This window comes from Dendrobium catenatum, unplaced genomic scaffold (genome assembly GCF_001605985.2).
Source record: "Dendrobium catenatum unplaced genomic scaffold, ASM160598v2 fragScaff_scaffold_705, whole genome shotgun sequence".
In the NCBI taxonomy this organism is placed as follows: Eukaryota; Viridiplantae; Streptophyta; class Magnoliopsida; order Asparagales; family Orchidaceae; genus Dendrobium; species Dendrobium catenatum.
In genome coordinates this window covers 82,028-104,773 of record NW_021319167.1, presented here as the reverse complement: position 1 = coordinate 104,773, position 22,746 = coordinate 82,028, and the positions used below count along the sequence as shown (strand labels likewise).

Genomic DNA, 22,746 nt, shown 5'->3' with positions numbered 1-22,746 from the left:
CATACAATATAATAAGTTCAAATTCAGTTCATACAATATAACTGAAAAATAAATAAAGAGCACATGAGAAGTTAATATTGGTCATGACACAAATGAACTACTAATTAAGAATAAGATTCAATATACAAGGAGATTTGATATATCTTGCATGTGAGATAAATTCCGACGACGTCGTTATGGCTAGCTATTTGAAATCAGAAATTCATAAAATTATTACAAAATGCAATGTATATTGAAATATTTTCTACGTAAATCAAAATTATTATCCAAACATTTCATAAATCAATGGTGATGTTGTGTCTTATAGATTCACCTTGAATCGCAGAGGAAGACGAATCGCAGTGGAAGAAGCTCAATGATCGCAGAGGAAGAAAAATCGAAGAAGCTAAGACAACAAAAAGAGAGGCATGCTTACCATTCGTTGCAGCAAATAAGAGCGTTTGCAACCACTCCACAACACGAGCGCTGCGGGAAAGAGTTCTCGCGAGCGTAAACTCCGTTAAATACACCTAAACAGGGATTTACTAAATCCCGAATTTACGTTATACATTCGTAAATCCGGGATTTAAAGAGAATCGGGATTTACAAAGCGCTCGAAAATTGTTTGGCATGATTTATCGTAAATCCGATACTATGGGTTATTTATCTATAAGTAGTTTTTAGTAAAATGTTGTATATTTGAATTTAGTAAATTTTAAATCAATTAAAATCTGAAATTTGTTTGATCTAATAATTATTAACTTTTAATAAATTATTTGACTATTTATTTTAAGATTTAAATCTATTGATTTAATAAAAGTTTAATCATATCAAATTATTTATTAATATTTGTACTTGAATGGTATTAATCTATTTAAATATAATTGATATGATTGAATATTATGAAATTATTTTATTTTATTGTCAAATCTAAATATAATAATTAAATAATACATATTATTATTTTAATTATTTCTTAATTAATAAAACATTAAACTCATAAATGAGTCAGGTCCTATCATGTTGGTTTGCAACTGATCAATCCCAATATCTAAAATAATAGAAACAATTCAAAATTTTCGTCTAATTTTAACTTTAAATCAAACAACAAATCACATAACTACAAATATTTTTTTTTTCAATTTACAGAAAATAAATTAATCCACAAAATTTCTTTCATTTATCATCAAATGTACGTGCAATAATTAAACTACAGTACATAGCTACATATTGGAATATAAAACAGAGTAGATTAAATGATTATCTATGACTGTATAAAAATTTCATAAAATAAGTCCTTATATAAACTCAAATTGGATTATGAAAACTATTACTTAATAGACTCTTTCAAATTTCCAAATCCTTGAAGTAGAAAGCTGAAAAACTATGAGCTAATAAAGCTCAGCACATCACATTTACCAATTTAAATTTTTAATGAATCATCTATGTTACATTTAATTGAATGCTAAAATCAATAAAATAGATCATTGAGCATAGCAGAATAGTAATTGTAGTTGTCATGAATTCAATAACAATGCTGTAAAAATAAATAAACAAATAATTCTTCTATTAAAGCAGAAAGTAACAAATCTCCCACAGGCTCTTTTTGTGCCTCGCATCATATAGCATTCATAGAATTATGACATTTATGTCTCTCAACAGACATAATTCACGAATGGGACGACGACGAAATGAAGCGGTGCCCCAATTTGCGAATGGGACGGATGGTGCACTCCATAGCTCTTAACTTTCAAACAAACTTTAATTTCTTCGAATAGATGTTTATTTACTAAGCCTTAGCACTTCAATTATTCATTTTTCGCCAAGTCCGCCTATACCACGCTCCACTCCGTATTTTAATGGAGCCAGCTCAATGAGCACTAGAGCCGGACTTGACCTTTATCGAACTCGAGTTTGGTAGCATAATGAGCTCGAAATTTCTTCTGGAACTCGAGCTCGATACTTGATAAGCTCGACTCGCAAGCTTGTTAACGAGTCGAGTTTGAGCCAGCTCGCGAGTCATCTTGACTCATTTGCACCCCTACTCCCAACTAATACAATTCAAAGAATTTGAACCCTTATGACTCACAATATCAAGCAACATAATATAATGTACATATAGTACTAGAATTTGCATTTAACATCAGAATAAAACTTTCTCCATCGGCACAGATATCCTCAAAATCACAAAATTCAATTGGATAAGCAAATGATTCATTGTATTAAAGTAACATGAATGTAAAAAAAAAATCATTAAAAATTTACTAAAATACTTTAATGGTGGACATAATAATAAATTAATGTACAGAAAATTCACTATTTTATAATGCAATCAAATTATGAGAAATTGTTCAAAATACAATTTAAAAATTTTAATTATATTATAATATATTTTTTAGAGTCAGAATTATTTTCTAATCAATTAAAATAACATAATATTCACCCTCCTTTCGCGTAATTCTAACCCTTGTTTTCGTCTCTCTTTTCACTCGTTCCTATGTCAGACCGGGAGAAGTGGAATTTGGAGAACGCCGCCGCCGGAGCTATCGCCGGATTCTCCACCGTCGCGGTTCTCCATCCTCTCGACGTCGTCCGTACGAGATTTCAAGGTTTATTCTTTTGCTCTTCTTGAGGTTTGTAGGGCTGAGTTTGGGTTGACGGAATTTCAAAAAAAAGAAAAAAAAAGGAGATAATTATAATGTTTAATGAATTGGATTGAAACTTGTTTTGCCTCAATTGTTTGGCTGAGGAGTTAATTAGTGATTTTCTTATCTTTTTATTGGTTAAAAATTAGTTTTTGTTTCTTGTGAGGCTAAGAGTGTGTGAGTGACGAAAATGAGCTGATAAAAATATCTTCTCAGTTTTTTTGACTTGGATTTGACTGGGAACTGTCAATGAAAAAAAAAAAAAAAACAGAAATGTTCACATTTCGTAAATAAGTTCGATCTTTTATTTTTATGAGTACGAGGTAATTTCTATGCAGTGAGCGATGGTCGCGGGGGATCTTGCCTTCCACTTTACAAGAATACAGTGCATGCTATTTACAGTATTGCGCGGATGGAGGTTAGTTTATCTTCTTACTTTTTATGGCCGTTCTCCTTCTGCGATTCTTTTCCGTGGATGCAGCGAATGATAGCGAGACAATGACTTGTGTTGTCCAAGGAAAATGTAATGTAATTGGTTTCAAAAAAAAAAAAAAAGCAATTATCTGTTCTTATATCTTAACTGGACCAGAGGGAAAATTTGTTCTGTCTGCCTATTTTGTGTGGCGAGTTAACCCATTCTTCCCACTGTTGTGGGCACTCGTGCAGGACTACATTTGGGCTTTTCCATTATTTGTTATAGAAATAAATTGAATTTCTCTAAAAAGCAGTTGTTTCAACTGGTGATCAATTGCGCACCATACCAATTATATGATAAATTATACTTATGCTTTTAACAGAGCAAGAAAATCTAGAGTATTTGCATCGATGAATGCATTTTCTATTTTGGGCTTCTATGGAATCAATCAACAATCCTGATTATACTGACAATGATGATTCAAATTTTTGGCCGGAAAAGAACTCGAGTATGCTTGCATGGATGAAAGTGTTGCATATCTAATTATTGGCTTCATTGGGTCAAAATTGTGTCTGCGATTAGTTAATAGTGTAGCACATCATAGGAGGCATTAGATTCTATTGTTGAATTTTATTAATACAACACCGTAGACCGTAAACCCTAAACCCTAGTTCACTTATGTGGCACCTTTCAAACTTTTGTAGTGCTATGATTGCTTAATTGTATCAAATTGCCAACATTCTTGCTGACTTTTCTTACAGGGTTTGAGAGGGCTTTATGCAGGTTTTTATCCTGCAGTCTTTGGGTCAACAGTTTCATGGGGATTGTACTTCTTCTTGTAAGCCATGCTAAACTTTTTCCGCAAAATCAAGATGAATCACTTACTTCACAACAAAGAAATATTTATTTGATTTTGCATAATAACAACTAGCATAAAATTGGTAATATTGTTTTTGGTTATCCTTGCTCCAAAGTGTCCTAATTATATTGTTTTCCCTTATTGTTATATTTGCACTGTGTTTGGTCTCTCCCTTGACTTCTTGTCAATTTTGGAGTATGATAATTTGTTTCTTAGCTTTTATAATTTAATATTTTTTATTTGGGTCATTTTTCTTTTCTGTTTGCAGGTTGACATTGTGTGTAAAAGAAAACTTAATGGTTCATGGGTTTTACTGATTTAATATTTGAAGAAATTAATATAATTCAAATTTTAGTTCGATTGATTTTTTCAAAAATAAAAACCAAAATCCTAAAATAAAAACTAAATTACTATGAATGACCAAACGAATAATTTAAAAACCAAGTTAAACCAACCAAATAAGATCAGCGTGGTTCGATTTTTTGGTTTTATTCATATTATGTACAGCCCTACCGACCTCATTGTTGCATTTATGATAAATTTTTAAAGAGCGATTATACTTGGTAGGTTTGTGCTTAATATGTCTGGTTTGAGCTCTGTCAAACTTTTTAATGACCAGCTTGAAGTGAAGAGATTTATTGATTTAGTTGGAATATTATTCTCTTATGGATATTTATTTGAAATTGAGGTATTTGTCTTTTTCACTGACTAAATATCATTATTTTCTACTAGAAACTCTACCCATCTTGTTCCTACTAGAAATGTATAACTGTCATATCTTTTAATTTTACTGGCTTAAAAACATACTGTTACTACAATAGCTGCGGTTTTCTCCTTACCTTCACTGTCTTGCATATCCTATCGTCATCAATATTTTACTGTTTCCCAGAGTTATATGAGATTTATATATTTTGCAATTGCTTTGTACATGGTTGTTAATCTGAACAATTTGAACTTTTATAGGTAACTTGCATGCGAGTATATTGCTAGTCATAAATGCATGATTGTTAAGCTGTGTTCAGATTCACCATGATTATGCATTATAAATTGAACGCCTTATCATACATTCATAACTCACTATATCTGCATTTACTTTGAAAGCGTTGTTATGCTTTGAAGGGGTTTGTTTTTAATTTTTATTGTTATTTTTTTAGTTTAATGTTTTAATGTTTTCTCTCACGAATATGAAAGTTCATCCTTTTAAGTTGGGATGTTTTTTTTTATATATTTTATAAAGGTCCAAATAGAAATGTGCCTACTTTCTTTCTTTGTATGCCATCCTTATATACTGTGCTCATCCTCAAATTTCTGTTGTTAGTCAAATATTTTTTTTATTTCCAATGATTGAATAATCTAAGAAAACTCTTGAATCCCTTTCTGTAGTTATAGCAGAGCAAAGGCTAGGTACAAAAAAGGTTTTGATCAAAGTCTCAGCCCTGGTTACCATCTTGTTGCAGCCGCAGAAGCAGGTGCTCTGGTCAGAATTGAAGCTACCACTTTGATTAGCAAAAAGATTTATAGTTTTCCTTCAAGTTTTGTTTCTAATGATAAAGTCACTTTCAAATAACAAATGCTTTATTGTTCCTAGTGTGCTAACACAGATTTCAATGTTGATAGAACACATCTTGATGTTTGCTGCTAGTTTCCTTTTCGTGATGTGCTTCTTCCTATTATACTAGTTATTTGCTTAGAACTTCAAGTTCTTATAAGCTTTTCTGTTGGGGACATTTTAATAGGCATAGCAATACACATCCCATTTGATTTTTAGCTGCCAAGCTGTATTCTCATAGTAATTCTATTTACAATCTCTCCAATCACTGATTTATATAATGGATTATTTATTACTATTTTTTATAAGTGTACTGTTTTTTTTACTTTGAAGTGATGCGATAGCTCGAAGCACAAGGCAAAACATTGAAATTCTGAAATTTGATTTTATATAATTGTGTTATTGATAAGCTGCCAGCCCTCCGCTCTAAAAATACCATGAGATAGAGAAAGAAAAAGTATTTATGTTATCTTACATATTTTCTTTTCACGACACCTAAGGATTTTCACAAAACCTTAAAAACAAACGTTTTAGATATCTTGGATCTATTGTTCAGAGTGATGGTGAAATAGATGGGGATATTATCAGCAGAATTCAAGTTGGATGGTTGAAGTGGAGGAATGCATCGGGCTTGTTATGTGATAGAAATGTACCCCTCAAACTTAAGGGAAAATTCTATAAGATGGTAGTGAGGCCTGCAATGCTTTATGGTGCCGAATGTCGGCCTTTAAAAGAGAAGCATAATACTAAGTTAAGTGTGGCAGAGATGAGGATGCTCAGGTGGATGAGTGGCTTTACCCTTAGAGATAGGATACGAAATGAGCATATACGTGAAAAGGTTGGAGTAGCTCCAGTAGAAGATAGGATTAGAGAAAGTCGCCTTAGATGGTTTGGTCACATAAAACGGCGGCCTTGCGATGACCCGGTTAGGAGAGTAGAGGTATTAGATTTGACTTATGTTAAGAAAGGTAGGGGTAGACCTAAAAAGACTTGGTTAGAAAATATTAAGAATGACCTTTCTTTATTAGATTTAAACGAGAATTTGACTTTTAATAGGACACAATGGAGACAAAGGATTCATGTAGCCGACCCCACGTAGTGGGATAAAGGCTTGATGTTGTTGTTGTTGTTGTTGTTACATATTTTCTTTTCACGACACCTAAGGATTTTCACAAAACCTTAAAAACAAACGTGAAAAATCTCTAAAATGCGAAGCATTCTGAGATTGGTCATTTGCAATTGCATCATTATGAGCCTGAAAGGAGTATATGCTACATCAATTTAACTTGGTCAGCCATGCTGCTAGTCTCTAGGCTAGTAAGGGCTGGGTAGGCCCATCTGAATAAGTAGAAAGCTTTTTGTTAGCTAAGGTCTACCAAAACAAAACCCTCTTTGATAGGTTTTTACCTTCGGTTTCTTGGGCCACACCCTTGATTCTTTGTTAGCTAGGCTCCCTTGATAAAAAACCAAATAATTGTACATAGTACACATCCTGACTATTTAGAATTGGTTTGGTGGCAGAGCTTGCAATAAAATTATGAGTTTGTTATTGAGTTTTCCATGCCCTCCTTCCTCCATCTCTTCTTATCATTTGAATGAACGTTCAAATCAAAATAACTAATGTCACTTACAAAAATTAAATCAAACTAGAGCAGCTTGATATTCTCAATTGAGCTTTTTCTTCTATAACTGTTTAACCACGGGTATTGTGCTCATGATAAACCTCAAATCAGGTATATAAAGTTCTCCATGAGGGAGAAATATTTGGATAGTATTTTTTTATGCTACATTGTCTGCTCTTGAAAGCACTATTTTATAGATAAAGGCAACGGACCTCTTTTTGATCCGATAGAGATTTAGTTAAACAACCTTTGTGAGTTACATTTTATTTTTTTGGGCCTATTCCGTTCTATTTTACTCCCCCACTATTTTTTTATACACACTACTTTGTACTTATTAAGGTCTCTTGAGGTCTAATGCCTATTTTGTTTTCTAGCAAGTCTATTTAATCCTTGGATCTTCACTCCTGAGGCACATTTTTTGCTTCACTTGTTTTTCCCATTTCCATTTAGCGTGTAGCCATCTAAAGCTATCAATATGTTCTGGGCTTGTAGAAGAAGTTCTTTGTGGATTTTTGGTGATGCCGGCACTTACCTATTACCAGTGGAGAAAATTTGCAGTTTTGCAACTTCTTCCAGCTTCCATAACATTTCTTTTGAACAAAGTATCTAATGCTTATGATACTTTTCAAGGACATAAGCGTAGCTCTTATAGCTAGTACTCAATCTATGTTTACACCATCAGTTGTCTCTCTAAATATGTAAAGTAAATGGATATATGCTAATATATTTTATTTTATTTTTATTTTCTTGAATCTATTGTTGTATTTCTTAGTTAAGCAAAAATTATAATCATTGAAGCTTAAGCTTTGCATCTGTTGAATGTTAAGGGTTTTATTTCAAGCATTTTTTGCTTTTTTCAAACATGGTTTGAGAGCACAAAGGATCATGAGCAATAAAACACAAAAATTTCCAAGGAAAGCACCTTGATTTTGTCCCATAAGCATAATTATTACTGCGAGTGAAAGCAAGGTCGTCTCTACCATTAACATTTTTGCATACAACAGTCCCCACCATTTAGGTGAATATTACATGACATTTAATTGCTAGGATCTTTTGATGCAGCTGCTACCTACGTTTAGGTGTTTAGAGTTTGTTGTGTAAACTTATAAGTTATGTAGGTTCATATGAAAAATAGGAAGAAAATGATGCGGACATCCAACCGTCCATGGCTATCCAAGGAGCTGAAGATCAACGGCTGTCATCGTCCCACGTTATCTTATATTTTATTTGTAATTTTTAAATTATTATTATGAATTTTTCGTTTTTACCCTCACTTAAGAGGGTCGTCCTATGTAAGCCTTAGGGGCATATGTGTCTTGTTTTAGTTTCTTAGGCCTATATATAGAGGCCCTTTCTTATGTAATGAGATGATGAATGGTTAATGACACTCGCCGGCCACCTCCCCCATCCACCCGTGAATCTCACCTTCCACCTCCTTCTCCCCATTGAAATCCTTGCCTAATTTGGGTGTTCATATTTTGGGCTGATTTCAAATTCAAAATCATGTATTTTGAAATTCGAAATCTTTCCTAATTTATGAAAGCTATTTTTGGAAAGTTTCCATTTTCAATCCGATTTGAATTTCAAATTCAAAAGGGGTTTAATTGGTTCTTTCCTTAATTCCCTAACATTAAGCAAATTCCATTAAGTCCTTCTTAATTTAAATTCATTTGAATTCTAAATTCTATTCGAATTTTAAATTCAAATTTGGGAACATTAAATCACCTCATTAACTCCTCTTGCTTGGCCGAATTTTCCTCAAGCCCCACCCCTTAATTTCTTTCATAAAATCTGATTTCAGGTTTAGGAAATAAATTTCTTTTCCTCCAATCAGCCATACGGCTTGGCCCCTTATAATTCCACGTGGAAATCCTTTCAAGTCTATTTCCTTCATAACCTGAGAATCTCTCAGATTCCCCAAAATTCCATCCCGCCTCCCCTCCTCTTCCTCTCTACTTATTCCACCTCAGCTCCTCAATCCCGCCAGCAATAATTCTCCTAATTCTTATTTCCTAATCTAATTCCCCAAATCAACTCATTGATTTAGGAATAGAAAATCCCTCAGATAAAATTCTCTCCCTCTCTCTACAACCCGCCTGTTACTCCTCTTAATTGCTTTCATTGCTTCCCTTATTCAATTCACGGATTCAAGGAGTTAATTTTTCCCTCAGCCTCCCTTGGATCCCGCTGCAGCCAGAGAATTCCAGCTCACAACCCTTGGCCGTTTTCCTCTCAGGTTTTGAATAAGAAACCTGAAGAAAATTTCAGATTTCCTGAAGTGTCTTTTTTCAGATTTTTGGAGAGGAGATCCGCTCGCAAGCAAAGCCAAGCAAAGCCGTCCTACTCGTTCCACATCAGAAAGGGAGGGAGACGTTAACTTGATAGCTCAAGGTTTCGACTTTCGAGTAGCTAGCAATGTTTTCTTATTCAAACCTGAGGCTTAATTGGAGTTTTGCAAGGGTCGGTATGTATTTATGAATTTTATTTTCTTTTTTCTAATTTCAGAGTACATAGAATTGTTGCAGGGGTTCAGTAACGTGATGGTTTTAAAGTTTTTAAACTTAATGCCAATTTTTATTTGTTATTATTGCTTCCTGCTAAGGCCCTCTTTTTTCTAGCTATTATTTTTTCACTTTCTTTAGCAACCTAGTAGACCTTTATTTATCCCTCTTCTTGCACATTATTTTGCTTTTTGAGTTTGGTGGGCTCATTTCCATCTAATTATCCTCCATCTTAGCATCATAGAGTTGTTCTTTATTATAATAGCAAAGTTGGCATATTAACGGGCTTCTTTTTCCTAAATTTTCCGAACTTAACAGAATATGAAGCATGACCAAAAAGATGAGTATGTGCCATCATATTATATTTGTAAATTTTGTTACTGAACTGAAATGGAGAGAGCCTACGGAAAGCCTGGAAGGAAAATGATTTAGGTGCAACAATATTGCACTATTCTAATATTATGAACATGACAGGCATGCGTGCTTACAAATCCTATTTGGCTTGTGAAGACAAGATTGCAACTTCAAACTCCTTTCAATCAAAACCGTCCTTATATTGGTTCTTCTGGTATGTTTTTTTCATGTTTATTCTTAGTATTTGTTCCCGATAGATTATTTGAGATTTATTTTTCAAGAATTATTGCCTGCTGGATATGTTTTAAGCGACAATATATCTTTTTGGATTCAAAGATAGTACAACAATGTCAAGAATGGAGAAAATCAACATCAAGATAATAAAATATTGAAAGTTTATCATGAATGAAGAAGGAAGCAAATCCTTTAAAGATTGGGAGCACTACAACAACCGGTCGGCCACAACAACTGGTGGTTCTATTTATTTCAGTATTAAACGGTCTCAAACCCATTTTTAGTATTTTTTTATTTTTTATTTTAATTGTATTAAACAAGCTGGTCTGAACCTCTATTAAACCTAAAACCGATTTATGTAAACCTCTATAAATAGTAGGGGTGTCAATTTTTGACACGACACGAAACACGACCCGAACCCGACACGAAAAAATCCGGGTTCGGGTCTACCCAAACCTGAAACGGGTCTGGTTCGGGTTGACACGGAAACACGAAATTGACCCGAAAGTGACACGAAAACTCATATTTGACTCGAAAATCTGAGTTTGACCCGTTTTTAACCCGATTTTGATCCGATTTTGACCCGAAAAATAAAGATTGACCCGATTTTTTATCCGAAAACTAGCAATTTTGGGTCAATTCAGTGTCATTCGTGTCGGGTCGGGTTGACCCGGACCCGAATCGGGTCTGGTTCGGGTCCGGAAACCTGACCCGTTTTTAAAAACGGGTTGGGTTCGGGTTGACCCGAACAGTGTCGGGTCAGTTCCGGGTTTGACCCGAACCCGACCCGTTGACCCGAATTGACACCCCTAATAAATAGACCCCCAATGTTGTAATTTAATTTAAGTAATAAGATTTCTGTTTTATTTCTTTTCTAATCTCTCTTCTTCCCCTTTTTCCTTCCTAGGAGCCCACACCTACTCAAAAGGTATCGTCCCCTTCTTGCTGTAGATCAAGTAGCTTGACAAATGATGCTCTCATTGCACTAAAAATTCTAATTCTCCCTCCTCTTGCCGGCCAGCAGTCTCCACTGCAGTAAACACTTCTATTAAGCCGCCAACCCTCTTCTTCTCCCCAATAACATACCTTTCCACCTCACACCTTACTGGCCAGCACTCTCCACCACAGCCAGCCCTCCTTCAGCCACCAGACCTCTTCTCCTCCAGTGAAACTCGATTGTCCACCTCCTAATCCTGCGGGCCAGCAGTCTCCACTGGCCCAGCCTTCATTTCAGCCTGCTGATCTGCTGCATTCAAGAACAACAGCAAGGAATCTGCACCAGTTAAGTTCTCCGTTCACCTCCAGAAATCTGCTGCCCATCAGTTCTATTTTCAGCAGCAAAAAACAGTCAAGGCAGCATCAAGAATGGTTCCAACATCAATAACAGGTTCAGAAATCAGCATCAAGGACAACTTCACAAATTGCATCAGCCTCAACTTCAGAAATCTGCAGCATCAAGATCTTGATTTCCCTTCCAAAAACAGTCCAATACTTGCAATTTACTCTTTCTTCTTTTAAGATTCTATCAGGTCACGGTTCTTCTTATCAAAAACCGCATCTTTTATTCCCTTTCAGCAGCCACCAAATACCTCTCAACCTGAAAAAAAGCATATTTGACAGAAGCTCTCCAAACAGTTCAAACCAATCAAGAATTACAATTATCTGAAATCCAAATATCTCTACAACAAGCAAATGTTTAATTTCTCTCCATTTGGTCATCACTTCAACAATTCCATGCTTTCATGCATTCTATTGACAAGAAACTTGATAGTTTGTGCATTTGATCACCCACCTCCTTCACTCCATCAAGATCCTTTCTCTTCCGCCTTCATCCTTGGTCCTGCCGATCAAATCCTATCTCCACTACCTTCACCATCTCCTACAAGTTTCTCTTTTCTTAAATATATGAAATTTGAACTTCCTCGCTTTAATGAATTCGATGTCAAAATATTGACCTTTAAAGGACAATAATACTTCGATTTTCTCAACACTCCTGATTATAATTGTGTTAGAATAACTTCCTTTCATCTTGAAGGTCCTGCGACTACTTAGTATCAATAGTTACGCATGAAAGCACTTTTTGCTTCTTTTTCATCTTTCAACCTTGAGAATAAGCTTGTTTATCATGGCGATAGAAGTGTTAAGAAACAATATATTCTTTTGGATTGAAAGATAGTACAATAACAATGTCAAGAATGGTGAACAATTCAGAAAATCATCATCAAGATAATAAAATATTTAAAGTCTATCATAAAATAAGAAGGAAGAAAATACTTCAAAAATTGGGAACACTATAACAACTAGACTGCTACAAAAACTCATGGTTCAATTTATTTCATCATTAAATAAATCTCAAACCCATTTTTAGTTCTTTTATTTTACTTGCATTAAACCAGTTGGCCTGAACCTGTATTAAACCCAAAATCGGTCCATGTAAATCTCTATAAATTGACTATAAATGCTACAATTGAATTCATGAAATAAGATTTATGTTTTCTCCATTTTCTAATCTCTCTCCTTCCTGTTCTTCTTCGTTAAGGAGTCCACACCTACTCAAAAGATAATTTCCCCTACTTGCTGTAGATCAATAAGCTTAACAATATGCTTTTATGCCAATTAAGAAAGCATGATGAATTATCGAGTGCTTAATGATACAGTTGTTCAAAGTATTTCAGAGCCCTCAAATATTAGCATCAACTCTTTTGAAAATGGAAGTTAAGTCTAGCAAGGTTAGAGGATTCTATATGCTTTTCTTTCTTCTCTTTCTCGTTATATCTCTTTGTGAGGCCTTTGAGTAGAATGAAATAGATAGGAAAAGTAAATCACTTGAGTACTATTTCTTGGTAAAGTTGAGGTCTCTTTGGGAATTTCAAATTGTGTTAGTAGAAATTATGGTTTTGATAAAGAGATTCGACCATGCTGGTTCTAAAGTCACATGGGAAATAATTTTGCTCAATGCATCCTAGGAATTCAAGAGTTTTCTTGAGAGAATAAGCAATAAATTCCAATGTACCCCCGAATGGAGAGGTGAATGATGCGGACATCGGTACGAAGATTTGACGCATCTATCACAGGAGGCGTCGTAAATCGACGGCTATTATTTAAATCTTCATTTATGAGTTTTTTCTGAATTTTAGTTCTTATTTAATGTATTTCCTGTTTTACCCCTAGGTTAGTTAATGTGAGTGTTGTGGCCCAAGGGGCAATTTTGTATTTTGGAGTTTTCTTATGTTGTGGCCTATATATATGACCTTAAGCTATTGTAGGGATGTATTATTGATATGAAAATTTTGTGTTCAACACTTGTGTTCTTGGGAGAGAATGTTAGTGAGATTTCTATGAGAGGAATCGGAGTTTTCACCAGCCGCAGGATGGGTCCGGGCTCGTGATCTGAAGTCCCTTGGAGAAGGGCAACGTATCACCCGTCAGTCTTCGGAAGAGTCCAAGGCTCGCGGTTTTTATTTTCTCTCTTTCGTTTTTATCTCTTCTTTAATTGTTTTTGTTCAATCGTCTTCCTCCTCCCCATCTTCGTTTGGTAGCCGGATTCTAGCCCCTCCCTTTTCCCCATTAGCTCCTCCACCGCCGGTCACCCTGGTTTGTCTCCATGAATGAGGAGTTAATGTCATCTTAAAGCTTACCTAAATAGTTCAAATAATTTAGGAAATTATTTTCATCCTTTGAAATTCAAATTTTGAATTTCAATTAGTTTCCTAAATTAGAAAGCTATTTTTGGAAAGTATTGAATCTCATTTATGATGTAATTCAAATTTAATTTGGGTGATTTAATTTTGGGCGGTTTTCAAAATTCAAATCCAACTAATTTGAAATTTGAAATCTTTCCTAATTTGTCATTCCATTTTTGAAAATTTTTAAATGACTTCTATTTGAATTTCAAATTTAAATTGGAGTGGGTTATTTACTTTCCTAATTCCTAAAACCCAATTAAGAAGCCTTAAATGCTTTCATTAAATCCCTCCCATGTCCCATTGTCCCTTAATGCCGCCGGCTCCCTTACCTTGTTTTAGGACATGATTTAAATTTCCTAAACCTTATTGCCTATTCTTGCTCCCAAATCAATTCACTGGTTTACTGGACTTTATTTCCTATTATTTTCCTAATTCAAGTCACGGATTCAGTGATTTGAATTCCTTCAATTTTCCTCCATATTTGTTTGACCGAAAATCCCAAGCCCCACCTCCTTAATTCCGGCCCAGTAAAATTCCAAAGTTCAAACCTTTAATTATCTCCAAAACTGAGAAGTGGAATAAGGAAATACTTCCCAATTTTTCTCTACATTCCGCCGCCCCTCTTCACTGAATTTCTCCAAAAAAAAAAAAAGTCCACCTTTTAGCATTCTCATTGGAGGGATTTGGGTCAACCTGCTGCTGGCCGAGACCTTCAAAGTCTCTTCTTGGTTGCTTCTTTCCCCACCTTCTCTCATCACAAGCAACCACTCACTTGAGTTCTAAATCCCACATCCTCTCTCCTAAACTCTATATTTGTTTCAAGAGGGAAATCTGAACTTCTCTCAAGATTGGGAACGGTGCCCTTCCTCTGCTTCTTGATTGCTGAAATTTCTCTCAGATTTTGAGAAAAAAAAATATGAACTGTTTCAGATTTCCTGAAAGGAATTGCTTCATATTATTGCCTTCCACCTCGTTCTACATCAGTGAAATAGATTATTCATCACATCAACTCATGATTTATGCCAATGAGGCTTTAAGATCATAGAAAGAACCCATCTATGATACCATATAAATAGAGAAAATAATTTTGAAATACTTCGTTATTTTTACCACAATATTTGAGATTTATTTTTCAAGAATTATTTTTCAAGAATTATTTTTCATAAATGAAGAAGTAAGCAAATCCTTCAAAGACTGGGAGCACTACAACAACCGGTCGATTACAACAACTCGTGATTCTATTTATTTCAGCATTAAATTTGTCTCAAATCCATTTTTAGTTCTTTTATTTTAATTGTATTAAACCAGCTGGTCTGAACCTCTATTAAACCTAAAATTGATTTATGTAAATCTCTATAAATAGACCCCAAATGCTATAATGGAATTCAGGAAATAAGATTTCTGTTCTTTTATTCTAATCTCTCTTCTTCCCCTTTTTCTTTCTTAAGGAGCCCACACCTACTCAAAGGGGTTTTACTATGAATAAAAGCATGAATAAATAAATGCAAAAATTACAAAAAATAAAATACATTTTTCTTATTAAATTAACACAAAATTGTTAGTCATAGAGGAGCTAATCTAAGATGGTGGAGTGCTATGTTAGCAATCTATGAGAGTATCTCGCAGCTAAGTATTTCACCAATGCCTCCTGCCTTGTTTGGCATCCCGTCAATGCTTCTAGTTGGTTCTACATCCTGCCAATGTGGTTATCTTTCCTAATTTAGATTTCGGTCCTATGCATGAAAATATTTAGGCCTTCAATAAGCAGAAATTTATCCAAGACTCTCATTTTCTTTGGCCTTGCTTAAATTGTGTATGGGCTGGTCATGTTACTATGGTAAGTCGAGTGTTCTTAAATTGATGCACATGCTTAAATTCTAAGTTGGAGGGCCCAACTATTCTTGCTTCAATCTTCTTGGCTTTAAGATTTGTAGTGATGATTATAATGATCCTCAATCTGGATGCAGTGCTCTCACTTAGGTTCGAATGTTGTGTCTGAGCTGCATCATTCATTTATTGCGCATCATCTACACCAATTATTGTCCACCTAATGGAAAACGGTTCATCTTTTTTTTTTTTTAATGGTTTTGATTTTTGGCTTTTTGTATGGTGTGATGTTATTTTTTTTATTTTCTTGTACTTGTTGAAGTGTTGCTTTTTTTTTTTAATGTTTCATTGGGATTGTTTGTTTATTCCAACTTTAATAGATTGCAGTTTTCTGCCATGGCTTTAATTGATGAACTGCTTAAATAGTTTGCTTACATGTTATCTTAGATCAGATGCAGTAAGAACCATTTTCAAAGAGGAAGGATGGAGAGCATTCTATAAGGGAATTGGATCTGGACTTTTTCTTGTATGTTATTAACCTGGTTTTGGATTATTTGTTTTTGAAACTTGTCTTTTGTTTGTAATTTGCTATGCTGTTTAAAGTGAACTTTTTTGCATGGGAAGTAGCTATCCAATTTCTTGTTTTTAATCAGAACTCTTGATACCTTTGGAATAACTACAAAAGAATTTTAGTTAATCATTTTCTTTTTGTACTAAAATTTTATGCAAATCAATCTGACCTTCTATCTTCTTCTCATGTAAGATGACAATATGATGCATGAAAAAATTTGGAAAAGCCCCAAATTTTAAACAAAACCTTCATAGGAAATAGAAATGACACCAAAGAACACAAAATACAACTTTTTATAATAAAATACTCTTACAAACTTGCACACAAACACACACACCTAAAGTTGCATTTCATCTGTTGAGAAGAATGATACAGGTGGCATCAGACTTGCGGATAGAAGAAGTTGATTAGAAGCTGAGACGAAGAAGGCATAACTCGCAAGTTATCTTAGAAGAAGGAGAAGGGGATACATAGCTTGCAAGCTATCAATCAAAACCCACAAGTTTTCATGTCCAAAAATCACATCATAACAACTTCTAAAATAGCCATAAATATCTCCTATATATAGGTAAAGAAAGGGGAACCAAACAACCACCAAGAGAGAGACCAAAGGACAACTTCTGCCACCCAAAACAGCCAACCAGCAATCAGTCCATAAACAGTAAAAAAATAGTCCAAACAGCCAGTAATTATTCCATAACAGCACCCGAAAAGGCAGCACAGGAACTGGGTAAAACAACCACGGGAAGGAGCAGGGAATAGCCACGGGAAACAACAACCAGGGAAGAAACCGAAGGGGCTGCACGGGAACCGGACCAGCAACCATGCAGGGAACCGAAAGGGGCACAAAGGGGACCAGAACCAGCAATAAAAGGGGGAGTAATCGGCCATGGAAAGGAGAGCTAGGTGGGGGAACCAAAGAGGCAGCAAATGGGGGAAATGAACCTTAATTTATGAGCTAAAAAGGCTCTCAACTAGACATTAATGAGCTGATTCTAATAGAGGACCTAGAAGCTTACCAAATTTATAATTCAAAATATTTTGAACCCCCCCCCGACTTGCGGATAGAAGAAGTAGATTAGAACCTGAGACGAAGAAGGCATAACTCGGAAGTTATCCTAGAAGAAGGAGAAGGGAATACATAGCTCGCAAGCTATCAATCAAAACCCACAGGTTTTCATGTCCAAAAATCACATTATAACAACTTCTAAAATAGCCATAAATATCTCCTATATATAGGTAAAGAAAGGGGAACCAAACAACCACCAAGAGAGAGCCCAAAGGACAACTTCAGCCACTCAAAACAACCAACCAGCAATCAGTCCAGAAACAGTCCAAAAATAGTCCAGAAACAGCTCCCAAACAGCCAGCAATTATTCCATAACCAGCACCCGAAAAGGCAGCACAGGATTCGGGTAAAACAGCCATGGGAAGGAGCAGGGAACAACCACGGGAAACAACAACCATGGAGGAAATCGAACGGGCTGCACAGGAACCGGACCAACAGCCATGCAGGGAACCGAAAGGGGCACAAAGGGGACCAGAACTAGCAATAAAAGGGGGAGGAATCAGCCATGGAAAGGAGAGCTATGTGGGGGAACCAAAGGGGCAGCAAATGGGGGGAATGAACCTTAATTTATGAGCTAAAAAGACTCTCTACTAGACATTAATGAGCTGATTCTAATAGAGGACCTAGAAGCTCACCAAATTTATAATTCAAAATATTCATCAGAGTCTAAAGACCTAGTGAGGGGATTGTGACTTTGGGCGATCAAGTCATTAATAAGAGTACACGTTTTAGATATCTTGGATTTATTGTTCAGAGTGATGGTGAAATAGAAGGGGATATTATTAGCAGAATTCAAGTTGGATGATTGAAGTGGAGGAATGCATCGGGCTTGTTATGTGATAGAAATGTACTCCTCAAACTTAAGGGAAAATTCTATAATATGGTAATGAGGCCTGCAATGCTTTATGGTGCCGAATGTTGGCCATTAAAAGAGAAGCATAATACTAAGTTAAGTGTGGCAGAGATGAGGATGCTCAGGTGGATGAGTGGCTTTATCCTTAGAGATAGGATACGAATTGAGCATATACGTGAAAAGGTTGGAGTAGCTCCAGTAGAAGAAAAGATTAGAGAGAGTCGTTTTAGATGGTTTGGTCACATAAAACGGCGGCCTTCCGATGACCCGGTTAGGATAGTAGAGGTATTAGATTTGACTTATGTTAAGAAAGGTAGGGGTAGACCTAAAAAGACTTTGTTAGAAAATATTAGGAATGACCTTTCTTTATTAGATTTAAACAGGAATTTGACTTTTAATAGGACACAATGGAGAAAAAGGATTATGTTGCCGACCCCACGTAGTGGGATAAAGGCTTGATGTTGTTGTTGTTTGCCTACATCACAATAAAAAGATAATATCATCATTTCTGTGGCATTATTTGTGAATCTTATAAATAGTATTGTGCTCATATCATAAATCCATGATTGCCTCTGTCTTCTAGCATTGAAGAGCCAGGTGCATGATGACCATTTTTGAACAATTTGGATACACGGGACATCCATTTGTTAATTTTTAGATCTCAAATATGACTTATATTTTCCCAGTTACAAATAGTTTTCACACTGAGATAGCCTGAGTTCACTTTGTATGTCATTTATAGCCTTGTTGTGTTGAAAGAACATCTAACGGACATGGTCAAGGAGCATGCAGCTTAATATGTGTCTACTTAGTTTTATCATGTGATGCCTTGGACATGGACATCATCTCCCCGTAAGTCATCTGCTGTGACATATTTTCACATGTTGTAATGGGTTCTGATTGCGGACGAAAAAGCTTGGTTAGAGAAGACCGCAACAATATTCAATTGGTCATTGGTCATGTTTATTTGAAGGAAATCGATGGAAATTTTTTTGGAGAAAGCTCTTAAATGTAGAGTTGCAAACACAAATTATTTTGACATCCATGATTATATGCAAATGGGCTAGTTCCCCAAAAATCCGAGACTCCGGACATTCTTTGTATAGTTTCTAGTTTAATTGAAATATGGATAAATGATTTTGCACATTATTTTTTTTTTTTTTGGTATGAGTGAAGGAAATGCTTTAGCGCATAGCCTGTGTAGATTGATTCGAAACTTGGCAACAATGCAAATTGCCTTCAATAAGGAGAAAGATCTATTCACCTTTTTAGTGCTAGTACATTTGAAAAACTTATACATTGTTAACTTTCTATTATGTGATGTAGTGCAAGTATACCTTATTTCTTATTGATGAATTTGTGTTTCATTTTATTTAATATCATATTTAATCATTACAATAGTTATTAGTGGCTACAATTCCATTCATCATTTATCACTATTTTGACATTTTTTATATTTGCTTAAAGCTAATTTTTAAAGACATTTTTTATAAGTGCCACCCAAAATCATGTGATTCAGTTGGCTTATGATGGAATAAAAAATGCTTTCTTTTGGCATCCCTCTGCACACTGATTCTCGCTTTTAGGGTTATTTTATATTTTCTTCCTCTCTATCTTATGCCTCCCTTTGAGAAATTTGTTTGTTTAATCTTCTTTTTGCAGTTCTTTTCTCTCTCCTTTCTTTCTCTCTTTCATCACATTCTTCTCTTTGCAACACTCAAAATATCAAGAAATGGATCCAACACAATCTCCTTTTTGGTGCTTTGCTCGCATCAATTGATGTTAGAGCTGAAGCTCTTGAATTCTTGGAGTCCTGAATGAAGACATTTGTGTTAAGGTATTCAATGGAGTCCAACATGCCCTTGACAATAAACTTGTATTAGGTTTGAACATAATCGTGAACTTATTCTATTCTGGTCCTTTAAGAGAGTAGCTGCAGAAAAAAAAAAGCTTGCTAGCCTGTATTTTCTACTAGTTTTCACTTTTCAGTTATATATACGTAATGAAGTTTGTTTTTTACTGTCGCTGATACATATCTATACTTTTTTACTAGGTTTCTCATGCTGCTATTCAGTTTTGTGCTTATGACTGTCACTGATACATATCTATACTTTTTTACTAGGTTTCTCATGCTGCTATTCAGTTTTGTGCTTATGAAGAACTTCGGAAGATCGCCATCAATTTAAAATCAAGAAGAGAAAAGACAGACGTGAAAGATGGTGATAGGTTACTGGTACCGTGACACAGTTCTTACATTCTCATCTTCTGTTGCTAGATTTCTGCATTACTATTCTGAAGGGTAATTGGCATAAGAAACTTAGGAAATGACTGACCTTAGTATTTAAACGGAATTTTCTTGTTATAACTTAATAAAATATATTTTGTTGGCTTCTCATTGGATTCTATGTAAGTTTCACTAAGCATTTTTAGACTGTAGAGGTTTACTGCTGCGTTCCTAGAACAGAAAGGAGAAAAGGGCCTATATTCATGTTTCCATTAGCTACTATTTTTTTATTCTAAAAACACTTCCTTTTTTTTGCAGAACTCTTTTGATTATGCTATGCTTGGGGGCGCTTCGAAACTTGCTGCTATTCTGCTTACTTACCCATCACAGGCATTTTCTCTTCTTATTTTTAAGATTAACATCTTGTTATGGCAAAAGTTTTTTAGATGATTTTAAGTATCTATTGTCCTTCTGTGATTTTTTTTAATGTTATGAAAAATGCATGATAATTCATGTTCTTGTCATTGATTCTTAGTTATTACAATGCAGGTTATTCGAGCTCGCATACAAGTAAGAGTTATTTTGAATTTTGCTCTTATTTTAAATTGTTATGTTAATCTTTTATGTAACTGACTACCAAATCATAATTGCAGCTAAGAAATCCTAAATCTTGGTGAAACATTGAGTTTACAATTATCAAAGCTTCACAATTTTGTTATTAATTCCTAAGCAAATTCTATTTCCATATATGTTTCACATCAGTTATTCTGCGTTTCTTGTTTTGGTATGTTAAACGTTTGGATTTCAAACACTAGTTTCAAGTTATTGATAGGAGTTAGGATAATACTCTTCTCAGCGAATCAAATCTGCTATAGGAATGCTGATGAACATCTGAATATCGCCTTTTTTTAAAGACTATAAGCTTCTTAGGAGCTACCTTTCAGAGAATTTTTTTTTTTTTCAGTCTTACGATGGCTGACAGATTGGTTTCTTTTCAGCAAAGGCCAAGTAGTGATGGAATCCCAAAATACTTGGACAGTTGGCATGTAGCATCAGAAACTGCAAGGTGATTAATTTGATTACTACTTTATAGTTCTTAAATTTTCTAAAATACACCCACAACATTGAATTGCTGGATGGCATATTTGTTAAGTTTTAATCGGTTAATAACTCATGAGAAACCTGCTTGCATGTATTGATGCAAGTGGATGTATATTTTGGTCTAATTGGTTTGGTGTAACATAAGGTACCAACCATGAAGTTCTTCCATGTTAGGTTGCCCTGTGATCTGAAAGTTATGAATTCGGATTTAACATAACGTTGCATGTAATAAACCATTCTTGGGTTCCACAGTGATGGATCTTGTGCGCTAGGTATTGCCCGTTTTATGAAGAACTAATCATGGATGCACATATGTGAGTGGTTACTTTTTTGGTGGCATATCATTTTTTTTATTAATGGACACAAATGGCTTTTTATCAACTTTGTTTTGGGTGATTTAAGAATGATGAGGATGTTGCTCAGAGATTCCGACATGTGTACCAGCAACGGAATCGTAGATCGACGGCTACGATTCAAAGTCTTTATTTTTGATATATTTTATGTTTTATTTATTTTCCTGCATTTCAGTTTGCCTAGTTTACCCCTATGGGTAGTGAGTTCGTATTGTATCCCTGAGGGCATTTGAGTCCTTTTTTTTCTTTTCTTTGTGTTTGAGATCTATATATAGCGGCCTTGTGCTTTGTAAAAGGTTAATGAATGATTGAATGAAAATTAGATGATTGTCTTCTTCATCTTGTGTGTGCACTAGAGAGAAGAGGGCCCGTGGTGAGGGCAAGCGTAATACCCACTAGTTATTGGAAGAGTGTGTGGCTCGTGGCTTATTTTCTTTTTCCTTGTTTTTCCTCCCAAACCAGCCGGCACTCCCCCTGCTGACGGTCCACCTCCATGCTCCCCATCATAACGGTGGTTCCAATCATCTTAATGTATTCCTAAATTAGCTCAAGCAAGAAAGGAAGGCTCGGGGATTATTTGAAATTCAAATTTGAATTTCAAAACTTTCCATATTTGCAAATTCTAAATATGGAAAGTTTTTAAATCTAAATCCAATTTAAATTAGATTGGATTTATTATTCTCCTTCCTAATTTGCAAAGACTTGTTTGAAAGCTTTTAAAACCCTCCCCAATTCCCTCCTCCCTCTCCTCATGCTGTCGGCCCCCATCATTGGGCTGCCCATAGTTTTTCCTATTGAAGCCTTAAGCCTTATTTGAATTTGAATTCAATTTTCAAATTCAATTCCCTCCCAAACTATTCAAATCTGAAATTAATTTCAACTTTATTGAGAACCCATCACCCAA

The 22,746-nt window shown here is 35.0% G+C and overlaps 1 protein-coding gene across 5 annotated transcripts in view; it reads left to right on the top strand.

The window, feature by feature from the left end:
- The first annotated feature begins 2,427 nt into the window (after positions 1-2,427).
- The window catches only part of LOC110112730 (folate transporter 1, chloroplastic), a 29,273-nt gene continuing 8,954 nt past the window's right edge, over positions 2,428-22,746 (top strand). The window contains exons 1-10 of one of the 5 annotated variants that reach the window (XM_028695890.1): positions 2,428-2,588; positions 2,963-3,042; positions 3,801-3,877; positions 5,282-5,375; positions 10,045-10,138; positions 16,124-16,197; positions 20,287-20,397; positions 20,707-20,778; positions 20,938-20,958; positions 21,387-21,454. In XM_028695890.1, the coding sequence (XP_028551723.1) occupies positions 2,477-2,588; positions 2,963-3,042; positions 3,801-3,877; positions 5,282-5,375; positions 10,045-10,138; positions 16,124-16,197; positions 20,287-20,397; positions 20,707-20,778; positions 20,938-20,958; positions 21,387-21,454 (803 nt within the window). In that variant the 5' untranslated portion in view covers positions 2,428-2,476. The other 4 variants (XM_028695888.1, XM_020845042.2, XM_028695886.1 and 1 more) reach the window with 4 other exon arrangements.